The 22641-nt window shown below is 43.2% G+C and overlaps 2 protein-coding genes across 3 annotated transcripts in view; one reads left to right on the top strand and one right to left on the bottom strand.

Moving 5' to 3' along the window:
• Positions 1-636: 636 nt before the first annotated feature.
• pdzd7a (PDZ domain containing 7a) lies at positions 637-17391 on the top strand. The gene is made up of 16 exons (XM_010768498.1): positions 637-806; positions 1507-1644; positions 1860-2034; positions 2439-2615; positions 3019-3166; positions 4741-4801; positions 5347-5700; positions 5740-5874; positions 7195-7350; positions 7773-7945; positions 9098-9189; positions 9266-9357; positions 9505-9573; positions 10833-11489; positions 11770-11870; positions 14414-17391. Exons 1-16 carry the CDS (start codon positions 650-652, stop codon positions 14579-14581), a joined length of 2853 nt encoding a protein of 950 aa, XP_010766800.1. The 5' UTR covers positions 637-649; the 3' UTR covers positions 14582-17391.
• Positions 15668-22641, bottom strand: part of lzts2a (leucine zipper, putative tumor suppressor 2a) — a 38432-nt gene continuing 31458 nt past the window's right edge. For both annotated transcript variants that reach the window (XM_010768500.1, XM_010768501.1), the window contains 7 exons: positions 21544-22197; positions 20244-20906; positions 20001-20123; positions 19674-19820; positions 18933-19448; positions 18732-18836; positions 15668-18600 (listed from right to left, as the gene is read on the bottom strand). In XM_010768500.1, the coding sequence (XP_010766802.1) occupies positions 18418-18600; positions 18732-18836; positions 18933-19448; positions 19674-19820; positions 20001-20123; positions 20244-20906; positions 21544-22164 (2358 nt within the window). In that variant the 5' untranslated portion in view covers positions 22165-22197 and the 3' untranslated portion in view covers positions 15668-18417. The remainder of the gene's footprint in view (positions 18601-18731; positions 18837-18932; positions 19449-19673; positions 19821-20000; positions 20124-20243; positions 20907-21543; positions 22198-22641) is intronic.

Below are 22641 nucleotides of genomic sequence, written 5' to 3'. Positions count from 1 at the left end.
TAAAGGTCATTACTTAACCAAAATTAGGTTCTTCTGAGCCCACATTACTCTTCACAGTATATTGTCCTCACAACAGATATCCATTCAATTAAACATGACTCGAGGGGAATCACCATGCACCGCTGACTTCTCTGCAGACACAGGCACCGTGAGCTCTATGGAGAGAGATTCAGATGCTGCAAAGGAAACAAGTGGAATATAACAACTTCTTTATCCTACAAAGTAAAGTCAACAGTTCAATCATGGATCAAGGAACTAATTCGCCATTGGTTTTCTTCAGCTGTGTGAAGCTCAGCTTTCAGTTTTTTCATGTTGCATTTTCTCTTTTGGACCTTGGATTATATTATTAGGCCTTGTGTTTGGTCAGAAAGTGTTTTTAATAAAAATCAGAGATGTTGCCTCGAGCCTTGTAAGTTGCCTGCTCTAGTTTGGACCACCTCAAGTATTTTGTCTTCCACTTTGGACCAGCAAGTGCAAGAAAACTCCAGTTCCACACCACACTTGTCCTCCTTATCCATACCCTCATCCCAGGCTGCACCTCTTCCATCCTGACAGCAGGCTCCAGATATCCTCCTGTCTGGATGACTAAGGGAAGGATTGCCAGACACATAGCATGGCTCGCTCCCCTCACCCCTCTGGCTGGAGGGAGATGACAAATGGAGGAGGGCACCCCCATTACAACCATGGTGGCCAGACCGGGGGTTCCCACAGCACACCGCGCTACATGCAGAAGAAACACCACCGCCACAGACACAGGTCCTCCTCCCCGATGGGCCGGGTCATTCTCATCAACTCACCTGTTGATGGTGAGTTCACAGTGCGCATGTTAACCCTCAGGGCTATGTGCCAGATATCTCTTTTAGTTTAGGTAACAAAACGAATTGTTACCATGGTGACACAAAAAAAATGCCACTGGCTTGAGAGGCACACAATTGTCATTCAGTCAGTCATTCAAGTTTAGAAATGTGTTCCGCCACATGTGTCAGAGAAAGCAAGTGTATCAACAATAATGCAATATATTTTAGAAAGTAGAGCTAGAATGTTTACTTGATTCATTGTTTGGTTAAACCATATTCGATTACTAAAATATGTAAAAATATACAGACTTTAGTTTTGAATATGAAAACTTGAAATGAAATGACGAGATGACATTTCTTTATTATTTTCTGAAATGTTAATAGGATAAGTTAAGATTGACTTTGATTGATCCAAATTTGGGAAATGATTTAACAAATATGTTATTGACAAAAAAATTAATTACTTAATTGGTAAAAAATTAACCGATAATGAAAATAATTGTCAGTTGCAGCCTTAGTAGACATACATGAATATACCTCAGTGAATCATGGTTGAAAAAAGTCACACTATTTGGAGGAACAATCAATTATTATTTCTATTTTGAGGATTTGGCTTTAAGGTGGTCAAATTTGTATTCACCAAATATTGATGTCATCGAAAATAGTTTTGAAATATTAAACCTGACTTTCTTTTTCTTTGGTGTTGCAGGAGGCGAGGACAGTGAAGACATTCACACAGTGACAGTAGATAAGAGTCCAGATGGGCGGTTGGGGTTCAGTGTCCGTGGGGGGTCTGAACATGGTCTCGGCATATTTGTCAGCAAGGTGGAGGATGACAGCACTGCAGGTTAGTAGAAAGTGTGTGTGTGTGTGTGTGTGTGTGTGTGTGTGTGTGTGTGTGTGTGTGTGTGTGTGTGTGTGTGTGTGTGTGTGTGTGTCTGTGTCTGTGTCACGCTGACTGCAAGCTTATTTTTAAGTGTGCTTCCCTCTATGCATGTGGTCTTCTGTTTCCTTGTGACATTTACTCTGGTGCATCGTGCTGAGGGCCACCTGTGTCTGCAGAGCAGGCTGGGCTGATGGTGGGCGATAAGCTGGTGGAGGTGAACGGGGTCAGCCTGGAGAGCATCACCATGAGCAGCGCTGTGAAGGTCCTGACGGGCAACAACAGGCTGCGGATGGTGGTGAGACGAGTGGGCAAGATCCCCGGCATCCGCTACTCCAAGGAGAAGACCACATGGTGAGTCCGTTCGGTGCAGGTTGTGTCAATGTGAAGGAGGCTGCCATGAATGATATCTCACATCTAATCTACAATGACATATTTACATCACATTTCAAACTTCAATAAACAGTAGGTAAATATTATGACTTTGCTTTGCTCTGTTACGTAAAGTACAGATTACCTTGTTGTAACCACCACTGAGCTTAGCATGGCCCGTGTTTTGTGAAGTCTTGTCACTTGACTTTTGGGATATACTGTATCTTGGTTTCATGTGGCAGCGCTGGATGGATTACCCCTGTGACCTTTATGGCTATTTGATTAACCGATACTGACGGGCCTGAGTGCAGGAGAGAAAGAAAAAATTGTGTATTTGAATTTTTTCATGCATGAATATTTGTCATCTCTTACATGTGTGTGTGCAGGGTGGATCTGATTCACCGGCGGATGGTGGTGGAGGAGAGCGGTCGCACACCGTCAGAGACGAGTTCAGACAGCGCTCTCCGCAGGATCGTGCATCTCTTCACCACATCAGATGACTACTGTCTGGGCTTCAACATCAGAGGAGGCAAAGAGTTTGGACTGGGAATTTATGTTTCTAAGTATGAACCATGTGTGGTTTAAAACACATTCTTGTTTTGCACCTGAAGATTCTATCGGCATCAGACAAACACAATTATTGAGGGTGGTGCCGTGCGTGTGTGAGGAGGAGGAGCTGTAACCCCTCTTAAAGTTTTCTAGAGAAAAAAGGAGCACGACTGACAACATATTTTTCATTAAATCAAAGCAAACATACACCAGTTGGAGCCCATCCAACTGCAATGATAAGCTTGATTAAGACACAAACATACTTACATCACATTTAAAAAAAAAGAAGAATAGTAGAACATTAGGTTAAAGAGTTATACAAGCAGTTAGCTTCGGCGTTTACATTAAGTTCCCACGTCTTACCTACTGTTCAGATTTGACATACATCTGTATCTGTTTGTGTGTGTTGCTCTTCAGGTTGGACCCGGGTGGGCTTGCAGAGCAACATGGCATCAAAATGGGCGATCAAATCCTTGCAGCAAACGGGATCGGTTTTGATGACATCACCCATAGCAACGCAGTCGAGGTCCTGAAGAGCCACACCCATGTCATGTTGACCATCAGGGTGAGAGACCGTTTCATAGATACACTTAAGGTCACATTTAAATGCTGCATTTATCAATGGTTTATGTAAGCAACTCTGCAGCAACCTCTACTGTATGGCACGTTTTAGCCTCTTTAAGCTTATTGTATTAGTTTACCCTGCACTTCACTTTCTCAAAAAGAGCTCTATCAAAACCACTGTACACTTCCTCATCAGCACTAACAGCAACAACAAGTTAGTGATTACCTGGTGGACAAAATGGGGCATTTAGCAGCTGAGAAGTGAAATAGGAGTTGGAGGAGAACAAAACAGAGCTAAAAGTAGAGTTAATACTAGGTTTACATTCATCAAATGAATTCTGATGTTGTTCCATGTCAGCTGGTTGTGTAGATAGACAACACATATGTTAATTTCAACTTGAGAACCTGATAATATATCAATGTTGTGTTCACAGCCTGTTCCTTTTAAACGTCTAAAAGATCCGTAGGTTGTTTAAGTCTAATTTCAAAAAATGCTTTGGCCACTGCTGTAGTGTTGTATGACAATATGAATCATCTGCTCAGGTTTAAACATCACAATTGATTAGGTGCTGTGACAATAATAAATGTTACAGCATGTTAAACAACACCAGCTCTTCTCAGAGGACACAGAGTGATTCTGCACAGCAGAGCGAACAGCTGGCTCACAGCCCTTTAGTTCTGTATGTGTCTGTGTACGCATGCATGTGTGCAAGTGTGCGTTACTTAACCTGTGACATTCTTAGATAAAGGAGTTGTGTGTCTGTGTGTATTAAATGGGCACATGTGTGTGGTGCAGTGTGTTTGAGCGCTCTCTTAGCTCACTGACACTGCTACGTGCTCATTTTACTCCTCTGATCTCAGGTTCCGCGTGTGAAAAACAGACAGGGAGGACGTTAATTATTCAAAGGCAGTCAGGGATCAGGTTATAATCAACAGAACTGAATATTATGTCTTCCTTGTGTCCCCTATTAAACCCAATTGTGTATCACACATACGGCCACGGTTCATTGTAGTTAACAATCTCTGTCACACTGAGGCATCTATGGTTTTTGTGGAACATTTTAGAAGTGACCTTCATCTGTGTTATTTCTTTGACTTTAAACCATGTTGGTGAGACAATCCCTTAAAAAAGACTCAAGGCTATCGGGTACTAATTCATATAGAAAATGGCTCTTTCCTTGAAACCATTGTTAACTATGGCACTCCGCCATCGTAATTATTTTCCCTTTAGTGCATTAGCCCTTTTCAACTAAAATGTCATTATAACATTTTAGGGAGAGGTATAAGGATACACACATGGATACACACATGGATACACACAGGAAACATTTTGACAAACTAACCAGGCTAATAACATTGATGTTACAAATATGATATACAGCATATGAAGTAATACATATTAAATCAGATAATAGAGGCTATGTTATATATGTGCCAACCAAAGATATTTAAGTAAGTGCAACTTCTAGGTCTTACTCTGACTAAGTTTGCTTCTTTCTTTTCTACGGCTTTTATGACTTCATTGCCCACAATGTTTTCACTGAGTATTCATTTTATCATGTTTTTGCACTTCAGGAAGCCGGGAGATATCCTGCTTACAAGGAGATGGTGGCAGAATACGGCTGGCTCGACCAACGTATGTTGACTACTACATCAGAGATAATGTTTAAGATGAGTTTTTAACAGAGATGATGACTTAAGTAGTGGCATGAAAAGAGTAACTTGCATTCAAATACATTTTCTAGAAAAAAAATGTGCAGGATTTTACTTGGAAATCTTATAAACGAGAGTGGAACAGGGGACACATGTAGCCTGCTTACACTAAATCCCTGTCATTCAATTTCTTCACAGGACTCAAATGCCTTGTTCTTTAGTTTTATAACAGTACTTATGAACGTAGGCAGGGATTAATTCAGCAAACTTAAATGTCTGGAACAGAGCAGGGCCTGACATCTGGGTCACTCAAAGCCAGACAGAATTTATCCCAAACAAAGCAGATGGTGTAGAATAAGGAAATGAAGCTTCCTGTGCAAATCTTATTTACGTTTTAACCTCACAGCTGTATGTCTGTGTGCTGTGCTCATGTAATCATTGAACAGTTTCATTAGTTATTGCACTTGCAAAATAATAAAAAAACACCAATCCACATACTTCATTCTAATTATGGGTTGTTTTCTACAGAGGCCAATGGGGGCCGTGCTCCATCCTCCCAAGGATCAGACTCAAACTCTTCTGCCTCCTCGTGGTCCTCCAGCACACCTCTCAGCTCCCTCAGTGGTCTCTCCCAGGTCCTTTTCCCTCAGGTCTTTGGCCCAGACATGGTAGACATCGCCATCTCCACAGAGGACCGCTCCCGACGTCCAAGCAGCGCAGAGAGAACTGCTGACACCGCCATGCAGACCGACCCCCATCCTCCAAACTACCAGGACCACCCCTTAACTAATGGGTCCTTCCCTGAAATGCCAGTCACCACAGAAACCAGCAGGACTGTAGGGGCCACGGTGCTTCTGAAGGACACAGTGATTCGAGGGATAGGTGAAGGGCCGAAGGAGATGGGAGGAGCCGGAGAAGGAGGGCGGAGACGTACAAGGACGCTGTCATCTGGGAAACAGGAAGAAGTGAAAGAATCACCTAAGACAGCGGCGCTGATGGCCCTGAGCAGACCGCGTAAACCAATCAGACGTTCTCAGAGCCACACCACTGCATCAGGTGAGACCTTCAGGCTCACTGGGATCCTAAGGATTGTTTTGTCTCTTTATAGACTTAAATGTTATATTAAAGAAAGGGTTAGGTTATTTTAAAAGCTTTTTTTGTTGGAAGAATTCGTACAAATGTTCTTCCAGGATGGAAATTAGTTTTCAGTCACTTCATAAATATAGCTGACTCTTGATGGGTTCTCCAAAGCTGCCTACTACAGCTTTAATTAAAAAGATTGACAGTTTAAGACTGATAAGTTGGCTGGGTCGATATCCCAGGTGATATCAGTATTGTTGTTATGTTGGTACGTTTAGTATCAGGGTGTACTCTACTGTATTTTGGTTGTTGATTGCGGTGGCAGTTTCATCCATCTCAGTTGAGACATAATCCTCTCCAGAGTCCCTTCACGGTGAGAATTGCAGCTACAATCCAGATGAGATTGTTTTCAGTTGATTTTTGTGACAGTACCTCCATTCGCTTTGTAATGGGATCCACTCTCAAATCCTATAGCAATCCTCCAGCAGGTCATCTGTCACTTTAATGACCCAACTTCTTCGTATCACTCCAGGAAGTAAACAACAACAACAACCAGACTCCACATGGGTGATTTAAGCTCCACGTACAATTTGTCCGAGAGCCCAAAGTTCAACGCAGGCTCATGATTAATCACCAGCCTTTGCTCTCACTTGTTGTGCCTCTGTGAGGAATGAATACGAACAAGCATATGGAGGAATATCTCATCTGAGCCTTGGCTTGGCTGTTGAGTTATTAGTCGTTCCTTTTCAATTTATCCAGCTCATTCATACCTCCAAGACTCAGAGGGTGCACGGGATGAAGCTCAAGGCTTATTAGACATTTGTTATGTAAGCTGGAGCACTTCGCTGTAGTGCCTTCAATAGATAGGGCTGTGTTCAAGGTGGTGTAGCTGCAATTCATCAGTATTACTGTGTTACTTTCCACGATGGCAGATTTACTGCAGTGAACAGAGGAGCTGACAGGAAGAGAAATGAACAGTCTGTACTCATAACGGAGAGTGTGTATCACCAACTGTTACTGGCTATCAGCTTAGCATGGAGCAATACAAAGCCTAATGAATTATGTTTTCAACATACAGAGGTTAAATGTGGTATATTTCTATTATTCAATACCACTTAAGGAACACTTTCTGTGATTTAATCAAGATGTTTAGTTAAATTACTTGTTGTCGATATCTTAATTTAGCAGGTGTTCAAATTAGTTATGTTTCACAGCATTTGGTTTCGGAAATATATTTACATGTGCTTATTCAGAGGGACTTGACTGCTATTTTGTCTTTTTTTTTTTCGTCCATAGAGGAAAAACAAAAGAAAAAGAAACAGCAGAAGGAAAAGAGCACGAGAGAGGGTAAAACCAGCCTGCAGCGATCCAAAACCTTTGTCAACCTCTTCTTTAAGAAAGACCGTAAAGGGAAGAGCCGCTCCAAGTCACCGTCCCACCAAGCAGACAAAGGTGAGTGCACGGTCACAGGACATCTCTTTTCCTCCCAGGCTCAAATTATGCATCCCAAACAGTAAACTATAGCCTAAGGTTTTGCCGGAATTGCCATTTTGTTCCACTTCAGTTATTATATTTAAATCGCTGAACAAGTCAGAGATATGTGCAGCAAACTACAGTGTCCTGTTTCATATTACATTTATGGCATTTTGGGGATTCCAGTCCATTACATAGTTGTTCTTATCTGTGAGTTCATAAGTTCAGATCAGTTATGGCCACCCGAGGTAACACTGGGTAGCAATTAACACACTCACGTAAAATACTGTATATCGTACTTGTAAGGTGAAATCTTGATTTTGTGAAAACATCTCATGCCGCCTGCACATGTTTTTGTATGCATGTGGTTTATTTCAGTCTTTATTACTTTATTTTCTCAGATAAGGAGCGGGGTCGTTCCTTCCAGCTCTTGACCTCTCCGAGGGAATCCCGTGCTGGGGTTAAAGACAACAGCCCCCTGCCCCGACCAGAGACCCTGAAGCATGTGGAGGACATGGCCAAGAGACTGCTCAGTCAGGATGAGGTGGCTGCTGTGATGAGACACTGCAGGCGGGTGAGTTCCTGATCTGGAATGACCCTCTCCAACACCACACTCACTCTCCTGTGTGTGTTTTTGAATGGAAACCTGCTGGCTACCTTGAGGCTTAAGTGTGTATTATTGTCCCCAGTGTCACTGAGTGTCCTTTAGCGGTAGCTGTGTCTGGCAGCAGCTTTGACCAAAGATGGATTTGGCCTGTCATTTATGATTAGGATCAAATGTCAGGAGTCAGTTGATCCCCTAGTCCCTTTTGTCCCATCTCACACTCATCGGACAATTTTAGAGATTAGCTAGTTTGTCTGCCCTTTACCACCACTGCAGACGATATCAAGTTTAGGTAGTTAAAGTCTAAAAACACCTCAAGTTAAACGGCTGCTTCAGCAATTTAGTATTGCACCATATGTGAAGAATACTAACGGTTTATGCAGCAGAGCCTGAGATCCCCTGACCCTTGGTCCCCAAGTATAGTTGTTAACTTGTTACATTTCCCATAATGCACCATGATAACCGTCCTCTCATTAGACTTTGTGCAGCACATCAGTTTAATAACCTGTATTGGAAATATAATATATGGGATCATACCTCCAAAATAATGACCATTTTCACGTAGTTTATCTTGTGACAGGATAACTTAAAGGTGGGGAAGGTCATTTTGGAGAAACCAGCTCGAGTGAGCTAGAATTTGAAAATACACAGCCGGAAAGAATCTGCCACTTCCTTACAGAGCCTCTCCTCCAACACACACGAACGTGCACATGACCAATGAGGGCACAAGATAAGTTTGTGCACAGATGGAAGGCTGACAGGCAGGTAGGCCATCCAGTTATTTTAGCCGAGCCGGCTAAAATGATTGGTCGTGCTTTTTACAGTACTACGGCTTCCACAGATGACATTTTTTTATGGATTTTTTGTCAAAGCACTTCAGATATTCATTGCTATCGGGATGTTAAGAGCATTCCATGGAATATAACAAAAAGTGTATCTCGAGCCGGTTTCTCAAACTTACCTACCCCACCTTTAACTTGATGTGTAAAATTGGTAGGTGCCCCTTTAATAATCATAAGATAGCCTGATAGAAAATTGTCTTTATTCACAACCACAATAGTTTCTTTCTCTTATTCTTATTTTCTCTTCTAATTTGTGTACCAATCTAACCTTTCCCCTCAGTTTTTATCCGAGAATGTGACTGAGGATTTGGTGCGTCCTCTTTTGGCAATCTTGGACAGGCCAGAGAAACTGCTGCTTCTCAGAGAAATAAGGTGAGATTCCTAAAGTAAATGCACAGTATGTGTTGAAGTGAGTAGATCTACATGATGCTGTCTGACTCCTCTGCAGGATGCTGATTCCTACATCAGAGCTGGGTCGGTTTGACAGCATGGTCATGCCCTTTGAGCTGGAGGCGTACGATATTCTTAAGAGTCGCTCTGGTAAGCAGAGGAATGCACTGAACATCACTTTTCTGATTATTCTTATTGATACAACTCAACATAAAAAGTTAGAAACAGCTCGAAAAGATTACACATAACAAAGTGATTTATGGAGCGTTATAGTTTTAATTTTTTTCCTTTTCTTAGTTCGTTCTCCAGCTCTGCGCTCCCCTCGCAGTGGAACCCCTCGCCGCCACCTCATCACGCCTGTCCCAGGTACATAATATGCTACATTTCTTTCCTCCTCTTACCCTTTCTCTTACAAAATCTCTCTTCTGACTCCCTCTCTGTCCGGTTGTGTCCTTTCTCTAATCCCAAAGTAACACAAGATACACGAGGGGCTTAAGCCTCTCACCTCCCACTCTTACTCTTCCTCCCACACCTCCTTTCTCTCCTGCCTCATCTCCTATCTGCAGTGTCAAACTGAAACACCTGCAGGCACAGACCGTATCCCATCCTTGGCATTCCACACACACCTCCCGGCCTCACATAAAACACACTTACACACAAACGCACACTAAATATCTCAGGTTTCCTGTGCCTGTGCTGAAGCAGAGGCTTGTGTTACATCTCTGTGGCCAACAGAAAGGGGATGAGACGAGCCACCCTGACACTCTAACAATACAGAGATGCTTTTATCCTTCATCTCATTCAGGATTCATTGAGACACAATCAATACAGTCTTATCTTAGACTGACTGCAGCCTTCTCTCTTTCTCAAATCACAGGATAGGGGTCACAGGGTCAACACTACCATTTCAGTTTGGTGCTCTGCCTCACCAAAAACTGTTTTGCTAAGACATTGTGAATTTGACATGCTTATATTCTTTTTTTCTTCAACATTTTATTCCTATTTTACTGTCAAATTCTATAGTGTTGTTGTTTTATGTTGTTTTATGCTGCTGTTATCTCTTAGAAAGGCTTATTATGATGCATTATGTATTCCAATAGTTCTATGTCAAAACACATAAAATCCAATCCATATTTTGCCATTCAGACAAGCGTGTTAGTGTTAACTCATCACCCTCTGTTTAACACTTGATGGAAACACTTTAGGATCTTGCATGAAGAAGCTTGTGTTAACCTTTTTGTGGTATCAGTATTACAAGTGTGTAGGTTATAGGTTACAATGTTGTTTACTTTTTATATTAAAATGCCCAGTTAAGGAAGTACAATTGTATTCTACAATGAGCGATTACTATTGCAATACAATGGCAATCCTAGAATGAGATCCCTAGATTTTGAAAAGTGTTAAGAAGTATGGTCATATCTTTGGTTATAGTGCATCAATTTTGATCATTTCACACTGCCTATTGTGAGTGAAATGCTCAATCAGTGGACTCATCTTTTATCTACTGCTGACTGGCTGTTTCGACACATCACTGTGTTTATGTTCAGAAGTTTTTCAGATGTTTTCTGATATAACGTCTACCACTGCATGGTTAAAGTTCAACTTAATTTTTTTATGTCGTCCAGACTACAGGGGTGGGTTCCACCTCCAGCCGGTCCAGGACACCCAGCCGGAGCGTCAGTTGATTGAGGATTTCGAGAGGTTGCGTTTTTCTGGCCAGCAGTCAGGCCATCTGCCTCCATCCCGTGCCTTCACCCCTCTGCTGGATGTACCTGTGGACAGCTACACCTCCTCCACCGGGCGCACCCGCTCCCTGAGTCCCTCGCTCACCCACAGCTTACTCCTCACAGAATCCCCTCACAGCACCCAGCGTGGGCGCCAACCCCATCGCTCTCCCAACAGAAGAGAAAACGGGGCCTCGCGGTATGATGACGTCTCCTTGTTGTCAGCGTCTGACCGAGGAGACCTTGATCGAGGGAGGTCACCTGTGAGGAACGGCCATGTGAGGGCAAGGAGGGAGGTGAGTCCTGACAGCATGGAGGGCAGACAGCGCAGGCAGGAGGGCTTCACAGAGGTCAGCGTTCGCGTTCCTTCACAGCGGAAAGGGAGAACCCCTCTGTCTGATGTGTTCGAGCCCCAGAGAGACAAGAGTCCATCTACAGGCAGAGAGAGCAGTCAGCAGCTCAATGGACATTCACAAAACGGTCACGGTGTGAAAAGAAGAGCACCTGAAGAGTATGCAATCAACACTTTGACCATCACCAAGGTCAAGCAGTCACTGGGTGAGTTATACAGAAATACATGTATTTCATACTTATTTGAGTTGATTTGATTGTTTTAAGTGTAAGTCTTATTCTATGAACTAGTTGTTCAATATATAGAATACAAACTGCCAAATGACTTGTTTAAAATAGTACATTTTGATGTTTTCATCCTCACATATCTATTACATCACCAGTAGAGGTCAGGGTATCACTTACTTGTGTACACTATTAGACTACCAATTGCACTTTTATGCAATCCCTCAGTCTTTTAATATATTATTTTGCTGCGTGTTTACAGGTATTAGTATCTCTGGAGGGATGGAGTCAAGAGTGCAGCCCATGATAAAGATTGAGAAAATATTCCCAGGAGGAGCTGCGTCTACAAATGAGTCTCTTAAGGTGGGCAGTAATGGCAGAAACAGGAAGACAGGAAACCACACCTCTACATGTCACATAAATGGGTGTCAATTGAATGGTGTTCACAAAATCAGAATATGTTTATGACTTAAGCCCAGAGAAAAAGGACATCTTTACACCATAAGTATTGAAAATGTACTCTGTTCATACTACCCTCGTTTTGTAGTAGATGTCCGTCCTGGTTGTGGTGCTGTGTAAGTACCGGCCACACCTCTGTCCTGTGGTTATGAGTTATTGTTGTTGTTCCTATACGTAAGCATGTCTCTGAGGGAGAGGTTTAGAGTGTGCAATGAGGAGTGGAGAAGAAGATAAAGGAGAGCCGTCTCAAGTATCCCACCCCCTCCATTATTAATGAGGTACACAGGTGCTGTTCTGCTAATGTATTGGTAATATATTGCCTGCACAGTAACTTAACAGTCGTCCGTGATCTTGGCCAGTTAAACACACCTGATACACGCACTCATTCACTGCAGCTAACCACAGGCTAATTCTTGACTAGAGCCAAACAACACTTGCATTAAGATGCTATCACTACTCAGGTCTAATGCCTGATTAGATTGAGAAACATAAGGGGGATCCAGTATCTGTCCATCCTTTCATATTCAAATAACTTCCTTTGTACTGTCCCTGACTGCACTCACCTAATACACAGACACATGTGTACACTGTGCACGTAATCTCTGACAAGACGAACAGAAAGTAAAGTAGATATCATGACTAATTATAGTTTAGTTATTAAAGGGAATAAGCGAAGGATAAGCGTGACCTGCTGGTGACACTAGAGAAAGTGGATGATAAGTGGATTCATCTTCTGGGAACCACAAATAGCTTTACTAAATCGTGTGTTATTTCTCAATAGCTGTGGATATATTTCAATGAGGTTCAAAGTTGGTAATGACCCACATATTGCTGCTATCATAACCAGAGACGTTGTTGCTACTGTTTTCTGTTGTCTCCAGCTCACACCTCACAATGAGGCATGTCAGCTCACCAATCAGCTCGCTGGCTCAGTTCAAAATCCCCCTTCTCTCCAGAGAGACGAGGGGCGTAACATGCATCCTTTCTCCTTAGACCTGCATGATAACATACAATCAGTGAAAAATGAGTGAGTGTGTAAGAGTGTGGTTATGTGCACTCATCATTTCCTGTTTGTTTGACAGTGCCAGCTGGAAATCTGGACATGAGTTTCTCACGTGCCTTTATTGAACTGTGTACTGTAAGAGTGTGCGGTTAACACACAACATGTGTCAGGCTGAATGGTAAACAAAAACAGTATTTTAGTAGCATTTAGTAAGTGTTTAGGAACAAATACCTTCAAACCTGAGCAAGGTCTGGCTTGATACCATTTGAGCTAAGTGAGAGAATATGGATTTTACTTATAATTTCAGAATCTACAATGAGATGCCCCACAACTGTTAGTGTAGGGATATGTTTACTCATCTATAGAGATTTTACTTATAATAAATAATACAAAAAGCCAGAACTTCACCCCTCCTAAACTGAATAATGTAGTATATAATGACCTGGAAAACCACATTATGAACGAGTCACTGATCCCTCCAAGTAACTGTAGTGGTTTTTACAGGCCGTGTTATTTTTGGACCGTGACGTCCATTGGCTAAGAGGAAACCTCATAAATGGGCTCCATAAATGGCCGTAAAGAGGATCGGGCAGATTAGGTTGCGATTTATTTAATTCACATAAATTACTTTTCAAAAATGGGAAAAAACACTTTTAATCTCCTCTTTGGTTAAATGAATCTTTTGATGCTGTCCTCACGGAAGGCTCTGAGGTTTTGACACACACGGCTGTCTGATGAGTTGTGAAGAAACCTGTCTGAACAAACACATGTCCAGCCTCCTCCTAAACAAATGTGTTTGACCCATAATAGATCTAACGGGCAGGTGCAGAATGAAAGAAAAACAAGCCTCTTTGTGTCTAATCACTGGAAAGGAAAAGGGAAAGGGAAGAAAGACGTGATCGTTGAAAATACAACAATGGCCATTGGCCTTGCGTGTTTCTGTGTTATGTGTTTCTACCCTTCACTGAGGTTGAGCACACGAGGCAGGTGCATCCTCGTCAAACCCAGATGACATCGGGGGAAGTTCCTCGCCTCAGGCCTCCAAAGTTATATCACTCTCTTCTCGCATCCTGCAGGAAGCATTGAGAGAACTGTCACAAATGTGTGTGTGTTTGTGTGTGTGGTTGTGTAAGTGCATGTTCTTTTTTTTCAACAACCTTGTGCTGAAGGGGAAACTTTATATGTGCACTAGTGACGGCCTTCAGTGTGAATATATTAAACTAACAGGAGGGCCCAATTCTCTCAAAAATAAATCAGGTTCCCGCTAAGGGACACAATCACTGCAGATTTATGGAAACTGTCCATGAGGGAAAAGAGAAACAAGGGGAAAGGATCAAATACAAAGATATACTTTATGTCATCATGCAATTTATATAATAATAATTCTTACCCTTTGTTGACAGTATTGCATGTTAAACATTTGACCTTGTGTTTGCATTTGCAGGCAGGATATGAGCTTTTGTCCGTGGACGGCGAAAGTCTTCAGGGGGTGACTCATCAGCACGCGGTGGACGTTATTCGCAGAGCGTTCAGTAACAAGGCCAAAGACCCGATGGTTTTTATGGTCAAGGTCCCAAAGGTCCCCAGCAGCCCCAGGAAACCTGCGGACTAACCTCTGTGTGCCTTACAGTCAAACTGATGTTCAGGCATGAGGACACAAAACCTGCAAGTCCTGCGCTAGTGAATGAATCCAGGATTCACTCCAGAAGAAGAAATATGAGACAGCTAGATCTCCGGTCAGTGTGGAGGGGAACGGATACACAGAAGCATGTGTCCTATGAAAGGCAGAGTTATGACAGTAAATATGTCAAATAAAAGGTGGACATTAGAGAGAAGGTTTTTACGACTGCTACAGTAGTTTATTTATCAGGACACCGATAAGATCCAGTTTGCTACAATGTAATTAAGTGCACTTCAAATGTAATGTACGTTTTTTAACGTTCTTAGTGTTTTTAGCAAACATTTGACTTAATACATACATTGCACATCAACTAGACAAACACTAAGTAATACAGTTTTGTGATAATTGAATTCATGAACTTGGTTGAAATTGCGGCATTGTTTGACTCCTGGCAACCCTGCCGTGACCTCTAAGTCTGATAGTGGTCTGTGTTTTTCAGCTGGAGCATCTCCTTCCACAGGCCTGCCAGAGAGAGATTACCCCAGCCTGCGTTATGAGATTTATAGATTTATACACAGATTAAAACCCTGTATTATGTCAAAACTGATAGTTTGGGTTTAGTGGATGTCAGGGGGGATTATTACGAATTGCTGCTCAGTATTTTTGTGCCGTTTTTCTGGCAAAAGTGCTTGTGCTCTGGAGCAATCCGCCACTTTAGAGGCTTAATTACACCCCGCTGTGGACTGAGCTTATGCAGACATGTGGAGGAGTTGGAAAAACATGTCAATGAGAAATGCAGGACATGAAGGCCAGTGGTATGGTTTAAATTAAAGTCGGGTAGAGGTGATATGGGCAGCAAGGTAACTGGAATACAGTGTGCGTAGTGCCTTACTTATGTAGATGGCTAATGGGGAGAAATACATACAAATGTGCTAAAAAAGCGAAAGTTAAAACGTTTTGATTCAGAGATGCAATTCAAAGATGAAATTGAACATATCTATTGAGTTACCATAAACAATAAAAGCTCATTCAAAATACTGCTTTAATTTCATGTTTCAGGTAAAAAAAGTTCAACAGTAACGTGTGACAACTTGTTCTTTAATTAAAAAACACAGTCATTTGTACAAGAAATGTACACATAAAAATATACATGGACAACTAGATACTTTGTGAATTACTGAAGACACAATGTAAGTAAACATTAAAAAAAATGCACACAAAAGGATGAGAAAAATGCCACAAAAAAAGAAAATGTGTTACGTTGCTTTGGTCTAGTCACAGTGGCTACATTTGAAATAGATATTTTGTCTAAATAAAAGACAATGTCACTCTGTTATACTATTTAGTGTTTTACATATTTACAAGGGGAAAATGGTTATGCAACGAAGAGAAACTGAGATGTGAGGAAAGAATTTAAGTCTACGGTGCACACAGTACTTGTCAGGTTGGTTGTTAATCTGTATCTTTACTGCCTTTATGGTGAGTGTGTAACAGTCTAGGTCTGGTTGACAAATTGAATATGGGTTGGACAAACCCAACTTGTTCCATTCTTGGTCACTTCCCATGGCTTTATGTTGATGTATACAGAACTAATAATCTAAACATTCTCTCAATCCACAGTGAATGTGGTGAGGTCATGCAAAATATAGTCTGACAATCATACTGATACACTTTCTGAAAGGGGTATGATATCATTTCCAGGTATATGAAAATTAACAATGTTCTGGTTTGCATCTGCTGCGGCCCTAACCTAATGAACAATCACCATCTCATGCGTTTTTAAACTACTGACGTGCACGAAACCCAACGCTGCTTGATACTGAGGATCAAACGAAAGATCAATCAAAAAGGAGGGACAACAAGTCAAAAATGAACCTTAACAAAGCTCCCAACTGTTTGTATCAGATGCAAAATTTGGTCTTTAGAGTGTATGCTAATGTCACACAGATTATATAATGTAAACATATTCTCATGCATTACAGTATTAGGTGCACTCCTTCTATGTTGCCACCTCCACTTATAACTGATCCATCATTTGAATTATTTGTATGTGATAGATATTTATATATATATATATAGAAGTCTTTATGTTTTGTTTATTAAACCCACACTTAAATCAGTACTACAACAAAATATCTTCAGGTGCTATATATAAAAAAATATACAACATCTCCTCCATTATATAGATTTCCATTTAATGATTATTCCTTGATATAGACTATTTGTAAAATAAAAGTTCTCAGCCCTCTTCTTTTTTTCAGTAGAGACCCGCCATGAGCAGTGTTCCCCACAGCCCTGCATATACTGTGAGAAAACAGCTTCAAATGTGAACATACTCCCCACCGGTTTATATTTAGGGCTTTTAAAACCGACCTGCCTTGAGGACAGTCAGCTCTGGAGCTACTGCGTCTGCAAACTCACATCTCACCGCTACCTGAACCGGCTTCCTCTGAAATCTGATACAACGAACAACGACATGCAGGCATGCCAGTCTTGCTACCTATATAGCAGTCAGTGACGTTATAGTCTAAGGGAGTCTAGGAAGACTTTTAAAGTGTTATTTGGCTTTGGGCTGCCAAAAGCTAAATAAAGAGCACTAATGGGAATGAGGGAGAATAAACGGAAACTCTGAATAAGCATGCCTTAAATCTCTCAATGACGTCACGACCAAAGAAGAATTTGCTCCAATTTTAGTTTCCTGATACCAACTGCCAGCTGTTACAAAAATAGAGTAATAAGCAGAGATAGAGATGGAGAGAGAGAGTGCACATAGAGACAAAGGCAGAAATAGAAAGAAGGAGGAGAATCAGTAGAATATCTCCAATGCTACACCTTCTAATGCTACATCATTGTAAAATGTAAATGTTTATGTCAGAGCTTGCACTCTTGCAACAGCATCACTGTTGGTGGTCTAGAAACATAAGCAGCGTCCTTTGAGCGTTTGTTTCCTGTGTCCTTGGTGCTTTGGGAAATTAGGATGTCCTTATATGAATGTCCCAACTTGTTTGTTGAAGTCTGATGTCTTGCTCAACAAAAACCACAGTTCAGGACAAAAAATAAAAATAACACCATGTTTCCCTTGGAGAGCAGATTCTTTGATGATGACCATTTATACTGCATTACTCTGGATTGATAACAGTCACATACATTCTTTAAAAAAAATACCAACCTGCTGAGGAATTAGAGCTCAAGAACAAAAATAGGATTCTTCTTGTATTAATTGAAAAGATGAATTGCACGGCTGAGCCTCGTGGAGGACCAGTTCAGCTGTTGTTATTGTTGTTATGTGGAAGGGTAATCAATGTAATCATCTTTAATATCTTGCAGCGGCGGTGTTGATAGGAGTGTCATGATGCATCATAACATGCATGCTGGTGGCCGGGTGTTTAGCTGTATGTGCTACAGAGAAAGGCGCGACTGCACTTTGACTGCTGTGCCTGTATGACATTTTTTGCTTCAAGTGCCCGACGATTTTTAATACCCTGATTTGAATGTGGTCTGAGGAAGAAACGCTGTCTTCACTGCTTTTGCTCCCACAGAGGGGAAATAAGTCTTTGTGCTGGCTTTGTAGTGGAATAAACCTGTTAAAAGCGCCGGAGGGGACACTTTATAAGGATTTATTGGAGTACTTCTCTGTTGGTAGAAAGTAAGAATGCACCTTTGGGAAATGTCCCTTTTGACAAGGACGAGTGGTCGGTGGTCCACGTGAAGCCATTTTGAAGATAGTGCAGTATTTGGCCTGGAGTTCAATGTTTGTTTGACCTCCTCTGTTTTTTTTGTGAGTTGTGTTTCCATGGTCCTGTGCACATAATAGTATAAGTGTATTTTTAGATCTCAGTGGCGGTGATTTCCTCAAAGTGGATGTCGTTGCTGCCACTGTGCACCTCATAGTCCTCCATGTCCCTGTTCTCCAGCTCCAGACTCAGCTCCCTCATCACTCGCTCCAGATCCCGGTTCCTACGGTACATCTGGATGTAGTTCTGCTGCAGCTGTTTCTGGTAACGGATTACCTGGGCGGAGGGAAGGACAGTAAGTAAGTAAAACAGTACGCTGGATCAGAATAAGCTATTTTGACATGTGACTGAATGAAAATGACAGAAAGTAAATCCCCAAGAAATTAGGAAAAAATTCTCCTTTTTACTTTTTCCTTCTCCTCCTGCCACACCCTCCTCTCATCCTCAAACCGTGACAGCTGCTCCTCGTTAGTCCTCCTCTCGTACATGAGTTCAGCCTTTAGCCTCTCCACCTGGGAGAAATGAAATAAAAGAAGGTAAGAAACTGCACTAATAAGATGGTGGAGGACGTCACAATAACCATTCATTTGAGTATTAGTATCTTGTACCTGTTGTCTGAATCCCAGCACTGCTTCTGCGTTCTGCCTCTGTGCCTTCGCCTCATCGCTCTCCCCTCCCCAGACTACATGAGTGTCCTCTGCATCCCGGTACAAAGAGGGACTGGGACCCCCCCTTCCTGTCACTCCTCTTCCCTGCTGGAGGGAGAGGCTCATGCAATGTCCCTTCATGCTTAGATTTGCAGGAAGAGAGTGTCCGCTGTGAAGGGAAAGAGTGTCCCGGAGGCGAGCTGACTCCTCTTCCAATCGGCCTGCTTTCTCCCGCAGCAGCTCAGCTTCGCTCTTGCGCCTCTGGAGTTCATTCTCACAGACTTCTAGCTCCAGAGATCTCGTCCTCAGGGCCATCCCAGCCTCGCGGGACCGAGCCTGGCTGGCCTGCAGTTCAGAACGGGCTTCTCTCAGCTGAGCCTTCAGCATCACGATGTCTCCGGCCTTCTGGCTGAGCTCAGACTGGATCTCCTTCAGCTGCTGCTTCAGGAGGGAGATCTCTCCGGACTTCTGACACACCTGAAGGGTCAAGAGAAGGCAAGTTAGAGACGGAGCTGAGATCGCTGAAAATACATAACAAATTGCTTAAAAGCCGTGTATCAACAATGACTCTTTAACCTTACTTTTAGGGCTGTTTTATGCTTTCATTAGTATGTCAAGAGACCCCCTGCCAGATTTGAACAAAGGCAGTTCACAGGGCACCTTGAATGGCTTTAATCACCCTGACCGGATCCCTCCACTCACCTCCCACTTTGTCTCTTCCAGACGTGGCCCCAGCTGGGTCTGCTCCCTCTGGATGGAGGCACACCTCCGTTCCAGCGTCTCTCTGTCCTGCAGCAGAGAGGAGAAGTCCTCCTGCAGCTTCTTTTTCTCTTGCTGTAGTTGAAATACCTGACGGCACACAAAGATACATATTTTAAAACTGAATTACAAGTCGATCTACAAAAAGACATGCCCCCTCAAAGAAAGAATCTACAGACTCACATCTGAAGCAAGAGACTTGCAATGTAACACATTTGAACATCTCTGTCTGGGTAAATGTTTTAAAAGGTTTTTAGAAACTTAGCGTACCTGTAACTGTAGCACCTGCTGTGCCCTCTGGGCCTTCTGCGAGGCTTGCTTCATCTTCGTGGCGCAGCTCTGTCTCAGCTCCTCCATCTCTCTTTCACAGCGACGCTGCTTCTCCTCATACACCTTTCAGATCAAAAGACACGGGTAAGAGTTCAGAGGTCAATATTGAACTTTTACTAACATCTAATCATGTCTTTTTTATTGTGTGTTAAAGAAAGGTTTGGTCGGTGGTGAGTGTCTTACCTGGCAAATGGCAGCTTCATTCTCATCCAGGTTTTCCCGGAGCTGCTGCAGCTCCAGGTCTCGTTCCCTCAGCTTGTCCTCCAGCTCCCTCACCACCCCCTCATAGCCCTCCACAGGTGGCGGCGAGTGACCACAGGACCCACTGTCCGACAGGGGCTGCCCGCGCCCACTTAGAGACCCCGAGCCTGTGCTCTTGCTGGATGAGGAGCGTCCACTGTCTGAGTTAGTGTGGCCGTGGCTCCCATTTCCACCTGAGGTGGTTCGGCCGAGGCCCGTCACAGGCTCCAGCTGGCCCCCCGAGCCAGACCCCGAGCTGGAGCCCTCGCTGGGGGCCAGACTGTAGCCTGTGCTGCTGTGAGTCGGGAGGCTGGAGAGGGAGTTCCTTCCTGAATCTGACATGGAACAGGACTGGCTGCTCCGAGCATTTCGACCCCCGCTGTAGGAGTTGCGTTTCCCTTCAGTGCTGGAAGTGCTGCTCACTACGAGGCCGTTTGTGCCGCCGGCGCCGTTGGACCCCCCGAGGGGCAGTAGGAGGTTGATGCTGGCCTGGCTCTCCGACAGACTGCTGGGCGCTGGCCGTGGTGACAGGTAGTGCACAGAGTGACGGTTCTTGGGAATGACAGGTTTGAACGCTGTAGGACGGATCAGCACTTTCTCCATGTTCTGAAAGTACATTATTATGACATACAAAATTAGTAATTGATAAAGCTAAGCTGTGCTAATTAGCAACGGCTGAATAAAACTCATTACAGAGGGGGACAGTGATATGTTGGTAGGTCACCCCTCTAGGCTCTGATTAGTTTAATTTGGTTAAATTGATATTCATGGGCTTCATTAAGCAATTTTCTTAATGATTTTCCTAAAATCTTAGATAGAGAGAGACAGGCAAGAGGGGTAGAGGACAGAGAAAATAAGATTAAAGGGCAGATAAACAAAGAGGAGGGTGAAGAGTGGAGGTTGAGGCTGGTGAGAGCTCTGCACATGTTCAGTAAGCATTTTACTTCTTAATGATCTTCCTCAGGGTTCACTAAATATGTCAGTGAATGTTAGCGATCTCTGACATTGATCATGATGTGTCTGCAAGGTGAGTAGCTGTCAAATGATCCATCCAAGCCTTACAGGCCAGTGATTAAGCTTCCCTCTGGATCGATGGAAATAAATAGCCAGCACATGCTGCAGGAATGCTCACATCTGAGTAAGTGTTTCATGAGGACAGTGTGTAATCTATATACCTGCAATAAGCAAAAATAAATCTGCCTGGGTGATTTATCGCTCTAGCTATTCAGCCTGCAGCTCTCACCTTCTCTAACTGTCCGGACACTGGGATTAGTTTGGGAGGAGGCCCTCCAATGTTGCCGTTCAGAGCCCTGTTGTCCTTTTGGTCCTCCGAGTCACTACAGGGACTAACAGCTGCCACCATGAGGTTGTCGTTCCAGTCTCCAACCAACACCTCATCGCTCACATACCCAGAGTTCCCATTAGGGCCACCACCTACTGCTCCAGCAGCCGTTCCTCCCCCTGGCCCAGTACAGTTACCAGGCCGGGGCTGCTTCTTGGTGGGCAGTGGTGGAGGCAGGACCTGGGCCTGGGGAAGCGTTTGGTTGCTGATAACCAGCAGATGCTCAACGGAGCTCCCGCTGCGGAGCGTGTTGTCCTGGAGCCGGAAGCAGCTGGTGGCCGGGGTGGATCGGCGTGACTTGGTGGAGAACTCGCTGGCGGCCCGGCAGTGTTTCTCCTGATACGTCCGGCCTGATATGAGGCTGCTGACAGAACCCATGGCTGTCCCAGGGCTGCAGGGCCCACAGGGGCCCGGGCAGGGGCCTGAGGGGGAGTGGGATGATAGTGGCCGGTACTGCTGGATGTCGAGACCTGGATTGGGGTAGTCAGTCACGGTCACAGGTAGTGCCTGTACCAGAGCCATGGCACCCTGACGGCGTCAGACACACCACACACACTGATGAGAGGGAGAGAGAGGGACATTTTTTTACATTAATGACTGACACAGATTATGTATTTAAAAGCAAATGTAGTACTGTATGCTAAAACACTATACCAGCGTGGTGAACATGGTTACGGTTATACATCAGCATTTAGCTCAAAGCACCACCTAAGTGCTAAATGCTGAAAAAGTAAGTGTTAGTGATGCATTTTACTGTAAAAACATACTATGGCTATTACTTAACATATTTCTCTATCTTGTGTGAATTTAATACAGATTATTTTTGTAATTTTGCAGAAAATAAAACAGCAAACATTTTGTCTTGTCAAAGCACAAAATGTTTTCAAGATTTTTTAAATATATTAAAATGATCTCTGTTCAATTTACTGTGTCCCAGTAAGTCATGTCATACAATACCAGCACCCTAAAACTGAAACAGCCGAATGGAAACTAGAGAAT

Source organism: Notothenia coriiceps, unplaced genomic scaffold (assembly GCF_000735185.1).
Source record: "Notothenia coriiceps isolate Sejong01 unplaced genomic scaffold, NC01 NC01_scaffold00005785, whole genome shotgun sequence".
NCBI lineage: Eukaryota > Metazoa > Chordata > Actinopteri > Perciformes > Nototheniidae > Notothenia > Notothenia coriiceps.
Note: the sequence above shows the minus strand (reverse complement) of the source record. Positions and strands in the feature narration are given on the sequence as shown.